Source organism: Corythoichthys intestinalis, chromosome 22, assembly GCF_030265065.1.
Source record: "Corythoichthys intestinalis isolate RoL2023-P3 chromosome 22, ASM3026506v1, whole genome shotgun sequence".
NCBI lineage: Eukaryota > Metazoa > Chordata > Actinopteri > Syngnathiformes > Syngnathidae > Corythoichthys > Corythoichthys intestinalis.
In genome coordinates this window covers 26545921-26559754 of record NC_080416.1, presented here as the reverse complement: position 1 = coordinate 26559754, position 13834 = coordinate 26545921, and the positions used below count along the sequence as shown (strand labels likewise).

The window sequence follows — 13834 nt, the reverse complement described above, 5'->3', positions numbered from 1 at the left end:
AATAACAGTATAACAGCAACCAGGGAACTCGACAATTTTGACAGAAGAAAAAGTCACGGAAGTCAAACTTATTGCGCACCTCTATGACTTGAGGTTACCACCCAGTTCACTTTGTGGTTTTCCCCAACGCATTTTTATACACTCAAGGTCGCTCAGCATTGAATTGGAAGGGGCCAGCCCCGCTTCTGGCTGCGCAGAGATTTAGGGCGCAAGACGAGCGCTGTACTTAATCCCAGCTCCGCGCAATCCGCGACGGGAGGACCACCAATGGGCACTGAATTGAAACATATTATTGCGACGTATGTTTGAAGGTCCAAGAAAAATGTGTGAATGAACTATCAGTGCATCACAGCTCGTTCATGTTAAATGAGTCGGCCAGTTCCACATTTTTTTTTTTTTTTTTTTTTTTAAAAACCTGTCCTGTTCAGCTGTTTGACACAGAGAATGGAAGTCTAAGTGCCCGGTTGGTCCGAACAGTTTTAATGTTTCACATTAAGTATGACATATTCCCATTGTGATCATTCAACATACCTCGTTGATTATGACAAAGCAGCGAACAGGAAGGTGTTATGGGGGAACAGAAGAAAAGGAACACATGAGAAGAAATAAAAGTAACACAAACAACAACAAGAAATACATTGAACGTCTACACTAACTACTAATATGTTGGTGCTATCATCAGGTAGATGTGTTTCCGGTTGACACCATGTGGGGGCCTGTTGATCAGGGAAAGAGGGGAACGGGGTGGAAGAGTCTATAAGCTAAGTGATTGAATGGGTGAATTGACACAAATCAGCTCTGTGATCTAGTACCCAGTAATCCTGTGAATCCCTTGTGGATGTAAACCCGTTGGCGACCGACCCTAAACCGCCCCATCGCCAATCCCAGCACCGAGACCACCCACCCGAGCGCCCTATCACTTCCAGCCTCACGCGAGCCCCACGAAGCGCGCGACAGCCACGCAGACGAGCGGAGACGCCACCCGGGCGCCAACCCAGGGCCACGGCCCCCACCCAGCCAGCCCGGGGAGGGAGGGCGCTGTTCAGTGCAGCCCATCCCTCCTCCCACAGCCCAGCAAAGGAGCCATCAACAGGATCCAAGGTGGTCCCCTGGGCCACACGCGCACCCATCAGCAGGCCTTCAGGGATGGCAAGAGGGGGCGCACCACCAACCCCACGCCCACCCCTACCCGGTTCCACATTTAAAATTACGGGTTGGCGGAGAGCCAGACGCACTCATCAAAAGAGCCAGATATGGCTCGCGAGACATAGGTTCCCGACATCTGTGTTAGTGCATCCTCCAAGTTTAACACAATTTTTAAGACCTTTCCAAATTGCATTTAAGAACTTTTATTAGATTTTTGGAGAATTTCAGACATTTTAAGGCCTTAAAATCAGGTATTTGGATTTAAGACTTTTAGGGACCTTTTAAGACCCTGCGAATACCCTCTTATAGTCCGAAAAATACAATATATCGGATTTTTTTTAAAAAAACACTCCGTGCATCTTTACCAAAAACGTCACAGAACCATAAGGTTATTTTTGACCCAACATTTTTTTTTAACCCATACACCCAGTGGGTCATTATGAGGGAGAGAGAATCTGCTGATTGGGGTACCTGAGGAGCTGACACTCTGGACAGTGAAGGCCATGATGCAGCTGCTGCTGCAAAAGAGGCTCACGGAGTCGTCAGTGCTTTTGTTGTGGATCATATCGGCGAGCGGCCGTGGGGAATGACACATGGTGCATGACAGGGTTATCTTCGTTTTCTGTTAGCATAAAAAAAGAAGTTTATAGGTTTTTTGTGCACTTTAGGATTTACGGGGGCCGTACTGATATTTTACAACATTTTTTAGAGATACAAAGTGGAGCCCGGCCAATGTTTGAGGTGGGAATTCAAAACAAAAAACAGTTTGTCAGATATGTTATAGCCTTGAACTTCCTGAACACCTTTTTGTAATTGATGAGGCAGCTGACGTTGCACAGTGTCTTGCTGCTGCCCTCCATCTTCAGCAGGAGTGGCTTCACGGGGCAGCTGGCTTCGCAGTTGGCGCAGCCCGCCATGGTCAGCCGGTGGGTGGTGCGGAAGGACGTGAAGCACGAGTCGCTGCACATACTGTGGTTGGTGCCACCAAGGGGCACTTCGTGCTTGCTCTGGTGGAGAAGAGTGATAACATTTCAAATGACAGTCAAAAGAGTTTATTGGTCATTCTAGAATTGGGGGACAATTTACATCCATACCCTACAAATCTTAAATAATCCACTTGGAAAATACAACCATATGTAGTTTCTGAGTAAATTTACTGGGCCTGAGACCAAAAAAAAAAAAGAATGCTAAAAAGTCGTTAGAATAAGTGCCCATTAAATGCTCTTTTTGTTAAGTTTTCTTTGTCTGAACCCCCGCACCCGCTAATGACCACATTAGATGTGGAAACAAAATAAAATTCAATTTCATTTTTTGGATATGTGTTTGTAACCCTCTTTTAAATATTACTATGGAACTTTTAACATAACCTTTTCAACATGGTAGAAGATAGCAGTGAATCACGGTCCACTGACATTTAGGTTGTTTTTTTTTTTCCAAAACGTATGTCTTTGCCTGATTGTAGAAGTGACAGCACCAATTTTTCCCCACAATTGCGATTGCAATGTTGCAGTTTAATTTCAAAATTTATGGTTTCATGTCCACATTTAAATGTGCGGTGATAAAACGTTGTGGCTTTTGAGTGCTCCACAAGACACTGGATAAATTTTTTTTTTTTAAATGTACAATTTTACGGAATATTACAAACTGATTCGTTTTGGCCGGATATGCATACGGTAGCGACTGTTCTTTATTATATGTTACGCCCGCAATGGTTCGTGGGTAGTTGTAGCAACCATGACAGTGTGGTGGTTGCCGTTGTTATTCTGGTGTTTTCTCTTCAATAAAGGCGCTGTCTCTTGGAGTTGTGGGGTTTATGGGCTCAAGAACAGCAAGTGTGAAACAAAAACTGTCATTCTTCTCCATGTCACTCACCAGAATAGTGCACTCAGTGATTAGGAAAAAGGTTTGCACATTAACCCCTTGATGGTTATGTTTTACCAGCCTTTCGGTTGTATTGCGTTCACGTTACACAAACCCGAGCAACACCGGACCATACAGCAAATTATTTATTTTTTTTTATTTTTTATTTTTTTTAAGATACCGGTAGCTTTGAATTAATGTCTCACTATCATGCAACCCTGTTATGCATTTGATAAGAACAAAACCATTAAACACAATCTACTTTTTTTACTTAAATAAGTATGTCCTTTTGATCAATAGTAATAGTCACGCAAGCTAGCTAAAAACAGCTAGCTAAAAAGCTAGAGTCTTAGCTAGATCAGTCCGGATTTTCAACTTTGTAACTATATTTACGCTACATACTGTAAATTTCAATTCAATCATGTCATAAAAATGTTATATTTGATCTGAAAGTTAATCAAGAGTCAATCAAGCCTTTGATAGTTTATTAGCCATTATTATTGAGTATGTAGCAGAAAACCAGAGGAAGTACGGCTTATTTTTCAAGAATTTTGAAGCCAAAATGTCCTCAAATGCTGGACTGAATCAATTGAGTGCTAAGAGTATGAATGAAAAATTTTATAGATTAACAGTTTGTCTGATTGCTTCTGTACTTGATATACCCATTTCTTTCCCAATAATTTCAGTTTGTTATACCAATTTTATCTTATTGAAATGGGATCGCATCCTATTTCCCCAACATTCATGTTGACTCACAATGCCGATTTTGCCGCACATGCTGCACTGCGACTGCGGTTTGTTGTCAGATGCACTGGAGTTTTTCCTGTGATTGAATGCGCTCAGGCACATCTCGCTGCAGAAGTCTCTTGTCACGCCGTCCACATCCGGAGCCAGGATGACGTCCTGAGGGCGGAATATGCGCCTACCGGACAGAGAAGGCGTTTGGAAATAGTTGCAAAAAGGCAATGCTGATCAGCGGTGCCGATACTCACTTTTGACAGCGGTAGCAAGTTTTGACTATTCGGGGAGAGCTCAGAGAAGAGGTGAGGCAGTTGGCGGAGCAGAAGAGCGCCGGCGAGCCTTTGCGCTGGTACGCTGTCTGGCCTTTGAGCAGCCCCATCCGACAGTGAGCGCAGGACATGTTCAAAGCGGATGACGATCCCCGGACACCTCGTTGCCTTCTGCCGTCGCCGTCCGGAGTTACAGAGTACACAGAGTCGATCTGCAGGTCCTCTTCCTGTTAACGCAATAGTGAAGAATTTGCCATTACTGAAACAAGGTCCTCGTCCAATCCATTTGACTGAACATTCGTTCATTTGCCCCTTCCAGTCAAAATGCATTTGATGTCGCGTGCCGTCAATGGCATTAAAATGTGCATTTTTTTGCCATTTAGGGCTGAAATATTAATCAGTTTCACCTAAAAATGAACACATTCAGATCTGTCTGGCAGGAAACAGTGGCGAATCTCGCAGTCTTGTCACACTGTTTGTGTCTTACACAGGTATTGCTTGTGAGTTGTATTCCTCTTTTGTATATACTGGTCCTTCTCAAAAAATTAGCATATTTTGATAAAAATCATTATTTTCTGTAATGTACTGATAAACTTTCATGCATTTTAGATTCATTACACACAACTGAAGTAGTTCAAGCCTTTTATTGCTTTAATATTAGTAATTTTGGCAAAAAAGTCAAGAAAAGCCAAAAATCCCTATCTAAATAAATTAGCATATTTCATCCAACCAATACAAAAAGGTGTTTTTTAATACAAAAAAAAATTAACCTTCAATTAATTATATCAGTTATGCACTCAATACATGGTCAGGAATCCTTTTGCAGAAATGACTGCTTCAATGCGGCGTGGCATGGAGGCAATCAGCCTGTGGCACTGCTGAGGTGTTATGGAGGGCCAGGATGCTTCGATAGCTTAAGTCATCCATAGTGTTGGGTCTGGTGTCTCTCAACTTCCTCTTCACAATATCCCACAGATTCTCTATGGGGTTTAGGTCAGGAGAGTTGGCAGGCCAATTGAGCACAGTAATGCCATGGTCAATAAACCATTTACCACTGGTTTTGGCACTGTGAGCAGGTGCCAGGTCGAGCTGAAAAATGAAATCTTCTTCTCAATAAAGCTTTCCAGCAGATGGAAGCACAAAGTGCTCCAAAATCTCCTGATAGCTAGCTGCATTGACCCTGCCCTTGATAAAACACAGTAGACCAACACCAGCAGCTGACATGGCACCCCAGACCATCACTGACTGTGGGTACTTGACACTGGACGTCAGGCATTTTGGCATTTGCTTCTCCCCAGTCCAGTGCCGCTTTGCTGTAGCCCAGGTCAGACGCTTCTGCCGCTGTTTCAGGTTCAAAAGTGGCTTGACCTGGGGAATGCGGCACCTGTAGCCCATTTCCAGTACACGCCTGTGCACGGTGGCTATGGATGTTTCTACTCCAGACTCAGTCCACTGTTTCTGCAGGTCCAGACTGAGGTGCCTTGATACAGCACTCTGGGAACAGCCTATTCGCTCAGAAATTTATTTCTGTGTCTTAGCCTCTTGCTTGAGGGTGTCAATGATGGCCTTCTGGACAGCAGTCAGGTCGGCAGTCTTGCCCATGAATGTGGTTTTGATTCCTGAGGCTTTTTAAAAGCCTCAGGAATCTTTCGCAGAGGTTTTGAGTTAATTCGTTGATTCAGATGATTAGGTTAGTAGCTTCTTTATAGTACCTTTTCATGATATGCTAATTTTTTGAGATAGGGATTTTTGTTTTTTCTTGACATTTTGCCAAAATGAATATTAAAATAATAAAAGGCTTGAACTACCGTAATTTCCGGACTATAAGCTGCTCCTTTTTTCCCGCATTTGGAATCCTGCGGCTTATAGTCCAGTACGGCTTATTTGTTGATTTATTTTGGTTAACCGTTGAGAGTCGAAGGACGCGCCGGCGCGTCCTCAGCGCACGTCGTCTTTGAAGCGCCCTCACGTTTTAATTACGTCACCCACATGCCGTTGGTTGGTTTCGTTTTAAAGTGCGGAACTTGCGGTTTACTCTCGTTGTTATTTGAAGTCAATCGACCAACTAAAACGTGAGATATTGTCATTTAAGTTTTATAGTTTTATTGTTCTCTCAAAAAAACATTAAAACGCTGCATGGATCATTTGTTTATGTCCATATTTCGATCATTTCTTGCCCTTTTTCAAAACGGAAGCTCCATGAAAAAAACACAAATCGTTTTTTTTAAAAAAAAATAAATATAACTGCCGTGCGAGTTTCCACCGAACGAGAGGGAGGAGTGTTCTGAAGCGGCGAGGTGGCGAGCGACGGCCGTTTGAATGAGCGAGCGACTTTGTGTGGCTTTGAGAATGAACGGAAAACTAAATTTAGCGCAAGCAATTGTGCTTTTTCATCAACTTGAGGAAGAGGATGGTCTAAATTCGTCATCATCGTCTTCTTCGGAAGAGTCCTCGAGTGAAGATAGTGACTGATTTGAACACGTGGGTGACGCCATCGACGAGCAGAGGTAAGCCAACTCACTTTTTTTATGCTGAAAAAGTTTCTTTTGAAAGTTTCTTTTGATATTGCAAGACAAAGTTAATTTTGATGCAATATAAGTGTGTGTTTGTGTATATAATCATAAAATGTGCATATCAGATCAAAGTCGTACGTGCACTGTGTGTATCCCAGGCAGGAATTTATAATTTGTGGTGTTCTTCTTTCTATATGAAGATTAGGGATGTAGCACATATTCATCAGCTATGGTATTCTTTCTATTGTCATACATATAGATTTCCATTATTATTTATTGCTGTATATATTTTTATTTTATACTTTATTATTTTCATAAATACTGACTTTTTTTTTTCATGTACATTTATAGTGACAATGAAAAATCTACATTCACTGCCTGAATGGAAAGAGGACGAGGGAGAAGGGGTCATCACGGAAGAGCGATGAGATGTCAGTGGAGGAGAGGCTGGAGAAGTCAGCGCGGCAGAAGCCGATCACCACTGGCTCAGCCTGCACCTGTGCCATGGAGCACAGAACAAGACACAGACACTGCCCCACAGTGCAGCCGGTTCACACCCCGGAAACCACCAGGACCTCAGGTGAATCGTGACCATGCATACACCCCAAAAGAACTTTTTGACCTGTTCTTCACCTCATCGACAATGATGAATATGTGCAAACACACAAACCAGTATGGCAGAGTCCGAAAAGAGATTGGGAAAAAGTTTGTGTGGACAGACACTAAAGTGGAGGAGCTTGAAAAATTTATTGGACTCCTCTTGTACATGTCTTTGGTTTCACTTCCAACTGTGCAAGATTATTGGAAGGCAAGGAATTCCAGGACGAAACTGCTTTTCAGAGTGGCATGCCTGAAAAAAATGTAACTTGTTTATTGTAAATATTTTTGAAAATACTTTTTTTTCCAATGTTATATATATAAATATTTTCCCACAATCAGTCGTCTCAATTTGTGTATATAAATGTGTGTTCAAGAAGCTTGATTGTGTGTACATAGTTTTCATCAGGTGATGGGCCGCAATACCTAAACTCATAAAGAGATGGCCTCTAAACACTTTTTGTGTTAGATGGTATATATTTTTTCACTGTTCTTCACTGTTTGGTCTGCTGTATATAACCTGGTTTGACTAGAGCATGTATAAAAGCAAAAAACGCCTATGGCTATACCTGTTGTTTATGTTAAATTGTCAAATATAAGACTATTTATTCTAAATTTTTTTGGTTGAATGTTCATCCTTACATGTTGAATAAATATTATAAAGTTTCAAAACTGTTCGTTACGCATGTTTGGTTGTCAATTGGACATCCATATTAAAATTTTTCACAAAACGATTTTGGAATTTTTGGTCTTTTTGGGCCCAAAATGATGATTTATAATTGGTCAGTGAAGGAAACAACAGTTTGGACATGAAGTTCAAGGTGTCACAAAAAAAGGGACCAAACCAGGCCATCGTAAACAATTCTTTCTTTGAAATATAAAGGCAACTTCAAAGGCATGCAAAATCAGACAAAATAGGCCCAGACCTTAAAGGGTTAATAAGTAACACTTTACTTGACAGTGGCGTCATAAGACAGCCATAAGACAGTCATGATTATGACATGACATTATCATGTCCATTAATGAATGCTTATGATGTCATTAAGTGTTATCCGGCAAATTATGTCACTAAGTCCATTTATGTCCAGCTCGGATCTTTTACATCCATTCAAAAGGGAGATAATTTGCCGGATGATAGAAAATTAAATCTGTCATAAGCATTCATTATTGCTCACAGCAGCGTCATGTCATAATTATGATGGTCTTATGACAGTCTGATGGTGTCACCTTCAAATAAAGTGTTACCAAATTCCATAACCAGCAATTGATGAAACAACTAGAACAGTAACCGAAGAAACAATTAGCACAGAACATGAATTTTGATATGTTATTTACATCTGTAGCGCTGCAATGCACGCAAGGAGGCATGATGGTTGACAACAGTGTTGACAGCAGGTGGCAGCAGAGGTTGACGGTCTCCCCAAGAGAACAGTGATTACCAAATGAAGCTTCTTGAAGCAATGAGGTTTTGGAGCCACTTGGTTCAAAGCTTCATTCTGGTTCATTTAGTTTTATTACGGTCTTATGATGCCGCTGTCAAATAGAGTGTTACCGTTTGATATCTTTTGATGTAAATATCCCATAATACAGTCAGGACAGCTGCGGCTTATCGTCCAGTGGGGTTTATCTATGAACAAATGTCGTTTTCATGTCAAATTTGGTGGGTGGCGGCTTATAGTCAGGTGCGCCTTATAGTGCGAAAATTACGGTACTTCAGTTGTGTGTAATGAATCTACAATATATGAATGTCTAATGTTTATCAGTACATTACAGAAAGTAATGAACTTTATCACAATATGCTAATTTTTTGAGAAGGATCAGTATTCATGAGCATTGTATAGTTATTAGTGATGTGTATTTCATTTTGTTTTCACATATGCTGAAATATAGTTGCATTGTTTCGTTGCTTGTGAGCTAATTTGCTAGTGCTACTGCTCAAATGGTCATCTGTGTGTGTAATTTGGGTTATTTTGTGACTTGTGCATGTTATTGACACAATATTTTATTATTTTCACTTTTATAAACAAAAAAAGAAACATGCTCCTGTCAAGACAAATTTATGACTTCAGTAAAGCCAATGCAACTTTGCCTTAATGTCTGATTTCTCTTTGGAGGTTCTGTTGTTCGCTATCTGTTAATATGTGTACTCACACACATTGAGGAAAGAATGCATGGACTTCAAGACTTGTAGGCTCTAAAAAGCTACAATTCTTCTCTTTTGCTAAAATATTTTAGAAACACATAAAATATTGCCATTGATTTAAAAATCATTTACTAAATGTTTTGACCTGCGGAGGGCGCCATGTTTTACGCTGGCAATGCACGCTGAGGGTGCTGACGTGGTTGTGCTGGAGAATAGCTGTGCTCTGTACTAGTGAAGCTAGTATGACAACTGGCCTGATTTTGTCACATTTTGCTGCTGTTCAGATTGTTTTGTTACAGAGCCTTGGGATGAGTTCCCGACGTCGTATCTGCATCCAATTCCAACTCATCAGCAGTGTCTTTAAACCGATCCTAGGCAGGTTGCCGAGACATTGACTTTCCGCCATTCAACAGTTTGTGGTTGCAGCCTTGCTTTTGCTGCTCATTTTGTGAAATATCGACATTGCTTTCCTGCTCATTAATCTTCCTCCCGGGTTCAAATTTAAAGGGCTGAACATATGACATGTTTATGTCGCTAGTCATACTCTGAGAGCCCGGCAGCACTGCCCGTTGACGTCACCGCCACAGTGCATTGCGGCATTAACAACAATGGTGACCGACTAGTTACTTTTACAAATTTTATAAAAACGAAAACATTAAGAGGGGTTTTAATACCGCTTTTATTATAACTTATACTAACATTTGATCTCAAGAAATACAAGTTTTTCTATCTGTGGTTCCGTTTAAGGTTTCAATTAATATAAAAATATTTTTTCTTCCATCTTGGTTTTATTGGACTGTTAAGTTGTTACATAAATGTTTTTTGGGTCACCCTGAATACAATATTTTGCTGTGAGTTACCCAGTGAGACAAAACTAAACTGCCATCTAGGACTGCAGCTCCACAGCGCCCCCACATCTTGGGGTTGGGCATCGTTTGAAATTAAACGACTCCGGATCCATGTTTCGATTCCGGTTCCAAAGGATTCTCGATTCTGATTCTTTTAAGACGCAGGGTCAAAAATCTATAGTTTAAAAATGTATAAGGTTATATTAATGTTTCAACTTCTCAATTTCTATGAATTATATGAATTTAAAATGTATTATTGTTATTAATATGAATTTAAAATGATGATTATTATTATTATTTATTAGTAATACAATTAATATGAAATCTATAAATTATATGAACTTCTCACAGGGTTATTTTAACCAGTATATAAATATCTGTCTTTGAACTCGAATGTGATGAAGTTTCTTTCCACAGGAGTGCACTTTCACAAAGATGTTTATTTTTCAAAAGCTCACCGAGAAAACATTTACTTATATTCTTTTACAATATATGTACCTTAGCTGGGAGCTACAACGAAGCATTAGTAAAAATTCTTCTGTTGACTATAATTTGATGTAGATGTGGAAAATAATAAGGTTTCCTTATTTGTAAAACCGATTCTGTTGTGTTTACAGACACATGCTATGTTTATGTTGTGACAATACCGTTAGGCCAGTGAGTGGCGCTGTAGGAGTGTGTACGTATAATGCGGAGAAGAAGAGATGACAGCGTCTGGCTAGGATGCTTTGTGATGTGATAATATGTTTTCACTGCTACGAGTTCATTAAAATAGTAATCGAATGCTTCATATGGCTGCTTCTTTCTAAATAAGCAACACAACAGATTCCAAAACAAAAATCCTTTTAAGACTATTTATTTTAACGGAGGCGTCTACTGCTTTAAGATGGCGGCTGTTGGCTACCGCCAGCGAGTCTGTCATTTTGCATCTATTTCTCTTTATATGTTCTAACTCTGCAGAGTCTGTCATTTTGCATAAATTTGCATCTAGTTCTATACACATGATATCGACTAAAGCCCGACGTAATAATGCGACTTATTCTCGTACTACTTTCCATTCATCCATCCATCATCTACTGCTTAATTCTGGGTCGGATCACGGGAACAGCAGAAGACAGACGAAATGTATATTTTAACTTACCTGGTACTGACGGCGCAGCGTGTCAACTACTGTACGTACATAGCACTCGGCTAGCTTTGCACTTGGCACTTAGGCTATATTCCATGAAGCCGGTCGTGCAGCCACCTTTGCACGATATATCGTTTGTGTTGCAAATGTTGCACTGTGGCTTTTTTTTTTTTTTGTAAAGTTAAGCCAAACTTTTGAGAGCTGCTGCACCGCGTCCATGGTCGTAATCAAGTCGCAATGCACAAACACGCACTTCTTGTGGCTTCTTCTTCGTGGTTTGCGGCAGCGTTTTATTTCCCGCTCGGCGGTCAGGGCATCGAAACATGGAATCGAAATTTTCAAATTCGAACGGTTCCGGGAGAACCGGAGTGCTAGAACCGGGTCCCATCGATGCCCAACCCTACATCTTGCCCTATTTTAGCCAATCAATAACCTCTTCTAGAACCTGCTGTGTTCATGTCAGAGTGAGAAGAGCCGTGATGACTAGTATGAGAGCACTAAGCTGTAAACAGAGACCACCAATTATATCACACTCTCTCACAGGTAGCAGCAGATACGTCTGTAAAATGACAGACTTAGGTGCCACTTCTTTGCAGCAGGACACTTCTCACTTGGATCACATAACAAATGCTTTCGTGCATTAACAATTGGGCCGTTACAGAAAGAGAAAATTTAATTCACTAAAATAAAAGTTACAGCAAAAAGCAGTTTCGTTATTTAACGTAAGAAACGTAAAGTCGTTAGTTCCAATGCTGGTCACAACTAAAACGAGTGACTTACCTTGGCAACAAAGGGCTCGTCTTTCATACTGATGGCCCCGCTCAAGTGGGCCTGCTCGTATTCCTCGTCCATGGGCTCGTCTTTGATTTTGATGAGCGGCGGCGAAGACGACGATGAAGAACTGGACGCGGAGACCAACAGTTTTCCGTTGGTCATGTCAGACGCTGACGCGGGGCCTCGAAGAGGAAAAAAAAAAAATCAAAAGATTTTCAAAAAAAAAAAAATCCTGCAACCAGGTTATGCCATGTGTGCCTATCAATTTTGTTGATGAATAATCCAAAGGATTAGAGCAAGTTGAGAAACATTTCTGGGCAACAACATACAGTATAGCTTGATATTTAAACAGAAGATATCAGTATTACAAAAAAACTTGAGTGTAGTATGATAAAAACAAAAATGGTGTAGAGCTCACTTTTGGCACTTCTGCTCCTGGAACGAGTGGCATAGAAAGGCGCTCTCTCCTCTTCTTTTTTCTCCTCTTTCTTTTCCTCCTCTTCTGCTTTCTTTTCCTCCTCTTTTTCCTGCTCCTTCTCTTCTTTCTTTCCCTCCTCTTTTTCATTCGATGCCTCTTCGTTTTGCCCTACTACTTGTTTTTCCTCTTGTGCCTCCTTTTTCTCTTTATCCGCTTCCTTTCGTTTTGCCTCCTCTTTCCCTTCACCCGCTTCCTTTTGTTTTGCCTCCTCTTCCTTTTCTTTTATCTCCTCTTGTTTTCCCTCCTCTTCCTTTTCTTTCGCTTCATCCTCCTGTATTTCTTTTGGCTCTTCTTTGTCTGCCTCCTCTTTCTCTTCCTCCTCCTGATTTACTTTTGCCTCTTCTTTGTTTGCCTCCTCTTTCTCTTCCTCCTCCTGATTTTCTTTTGCCTCTTCTTTGTTTGCCTCCTCTTTCTCTTCATCCTCCTGATGTTCTTTTTCCTCTTTGTTTGCCTCCTCTTTCTCTTCATTCACCTGATTTTCTATTGCCTCTTCTTTATTTGCCTCCTCTTTCTCTTCATTCACCTGATTTTCTATTACCTCTTCTTTATTTGCCTCCTCTTTCTCTTCACCTGCTTTCTCATCCAAGTTGGCATTCATATCAACATCTGACTCAATTTTGGCCTCGTCTTCCTCAAACACTGAAAATACATTGAAATAATGTTGAGTACAGTGCTCCTAGCACACCATATTTGAACATACTGTCAGTTTTTGTAACAGTTCATTGTTTTTTTTGTTTTTTTTAGTTTTTTTTAAGTCCGTCTATTTTACAGCAGTTTACTGGGCTAATAACTGGTAGTTCAATGTATATGGCGGAAAACACAGACAAGGCTGAAAAAGCAGTTTCTGCTCTTGCACCACTCTAAGATAAACTGCTGTATTTTAAGCCAAAAGAGCTGTTGTGTTGATAGAACATCATGTGCATATGCTGCCATAGCAGATTCATGGCGCATTAAGCCTCCAAACTATGTTTAATTTGTCCGTTTTACCCTGGAGACCCCCGTTTACAGACGTCGTGCCACCGCTTTTGTTTCAACCCAGCCATAAAAACAAGTAATTATATATATTATTCGAAATGTCTGTCACTTTTAGCTTGGAATCATTAATTGATGGTTAATATTTTGTAAAAAAATATATATATATATTCACTCACATATTTAAAACTTTTAAACAAATTACGTCACAAAACTCACAATGACAAAAAGATATCTACCTCATAACTATTAGAGCTGGGAATCTTTGGGCACCTAACGATTCGATTACGATTACGATTCAGAGACTCCGATTCGATTATAAAACGATTATTGATGCAACCCCCCCCCCCCCCCACTTTTTTTT

At 40.5% G+C, this 13834-nt stretch overlaps 1 protein-coding gene across 2 annotated transcripts in view; it reads right to left on the bottom strand.

The window, feature by feature from the left end:
- Positions 1-13834, bottom strand: part of LOC130910385 (zinc finger MYM-type protein 4-like) — a 58662-nt gene that overhangs the window by 32664 nt on the left and 12164 nt on the right. For both annotated transcript variants that reach the window (XM_057827622.1, XM_057827623.1), the window contains exons 3-8: positions 12439-13137; positions 12027-12202; positions 3999-4243; positions 3763-3928; positions 1950-2153; positions 1618-1768 (exon numbers count right to left, since the gene is read on the bottom strand). In XM_057827622.1, coding sequence (XP_057683605.1) covers positions 1618-1768; positions 1950-2153; positions 3763-3928; positions 3999-4243; positions 12027-12202; positions 12439-13137 — 1641 coding nt within the window. The remainder of the gene's footprint in view (positions 1-1617; positions 1769-1949; positions 2154-3762; positions 3929-3998; positions 4244-12026; positions 12203-12438; positions 13138-13834) is intronic.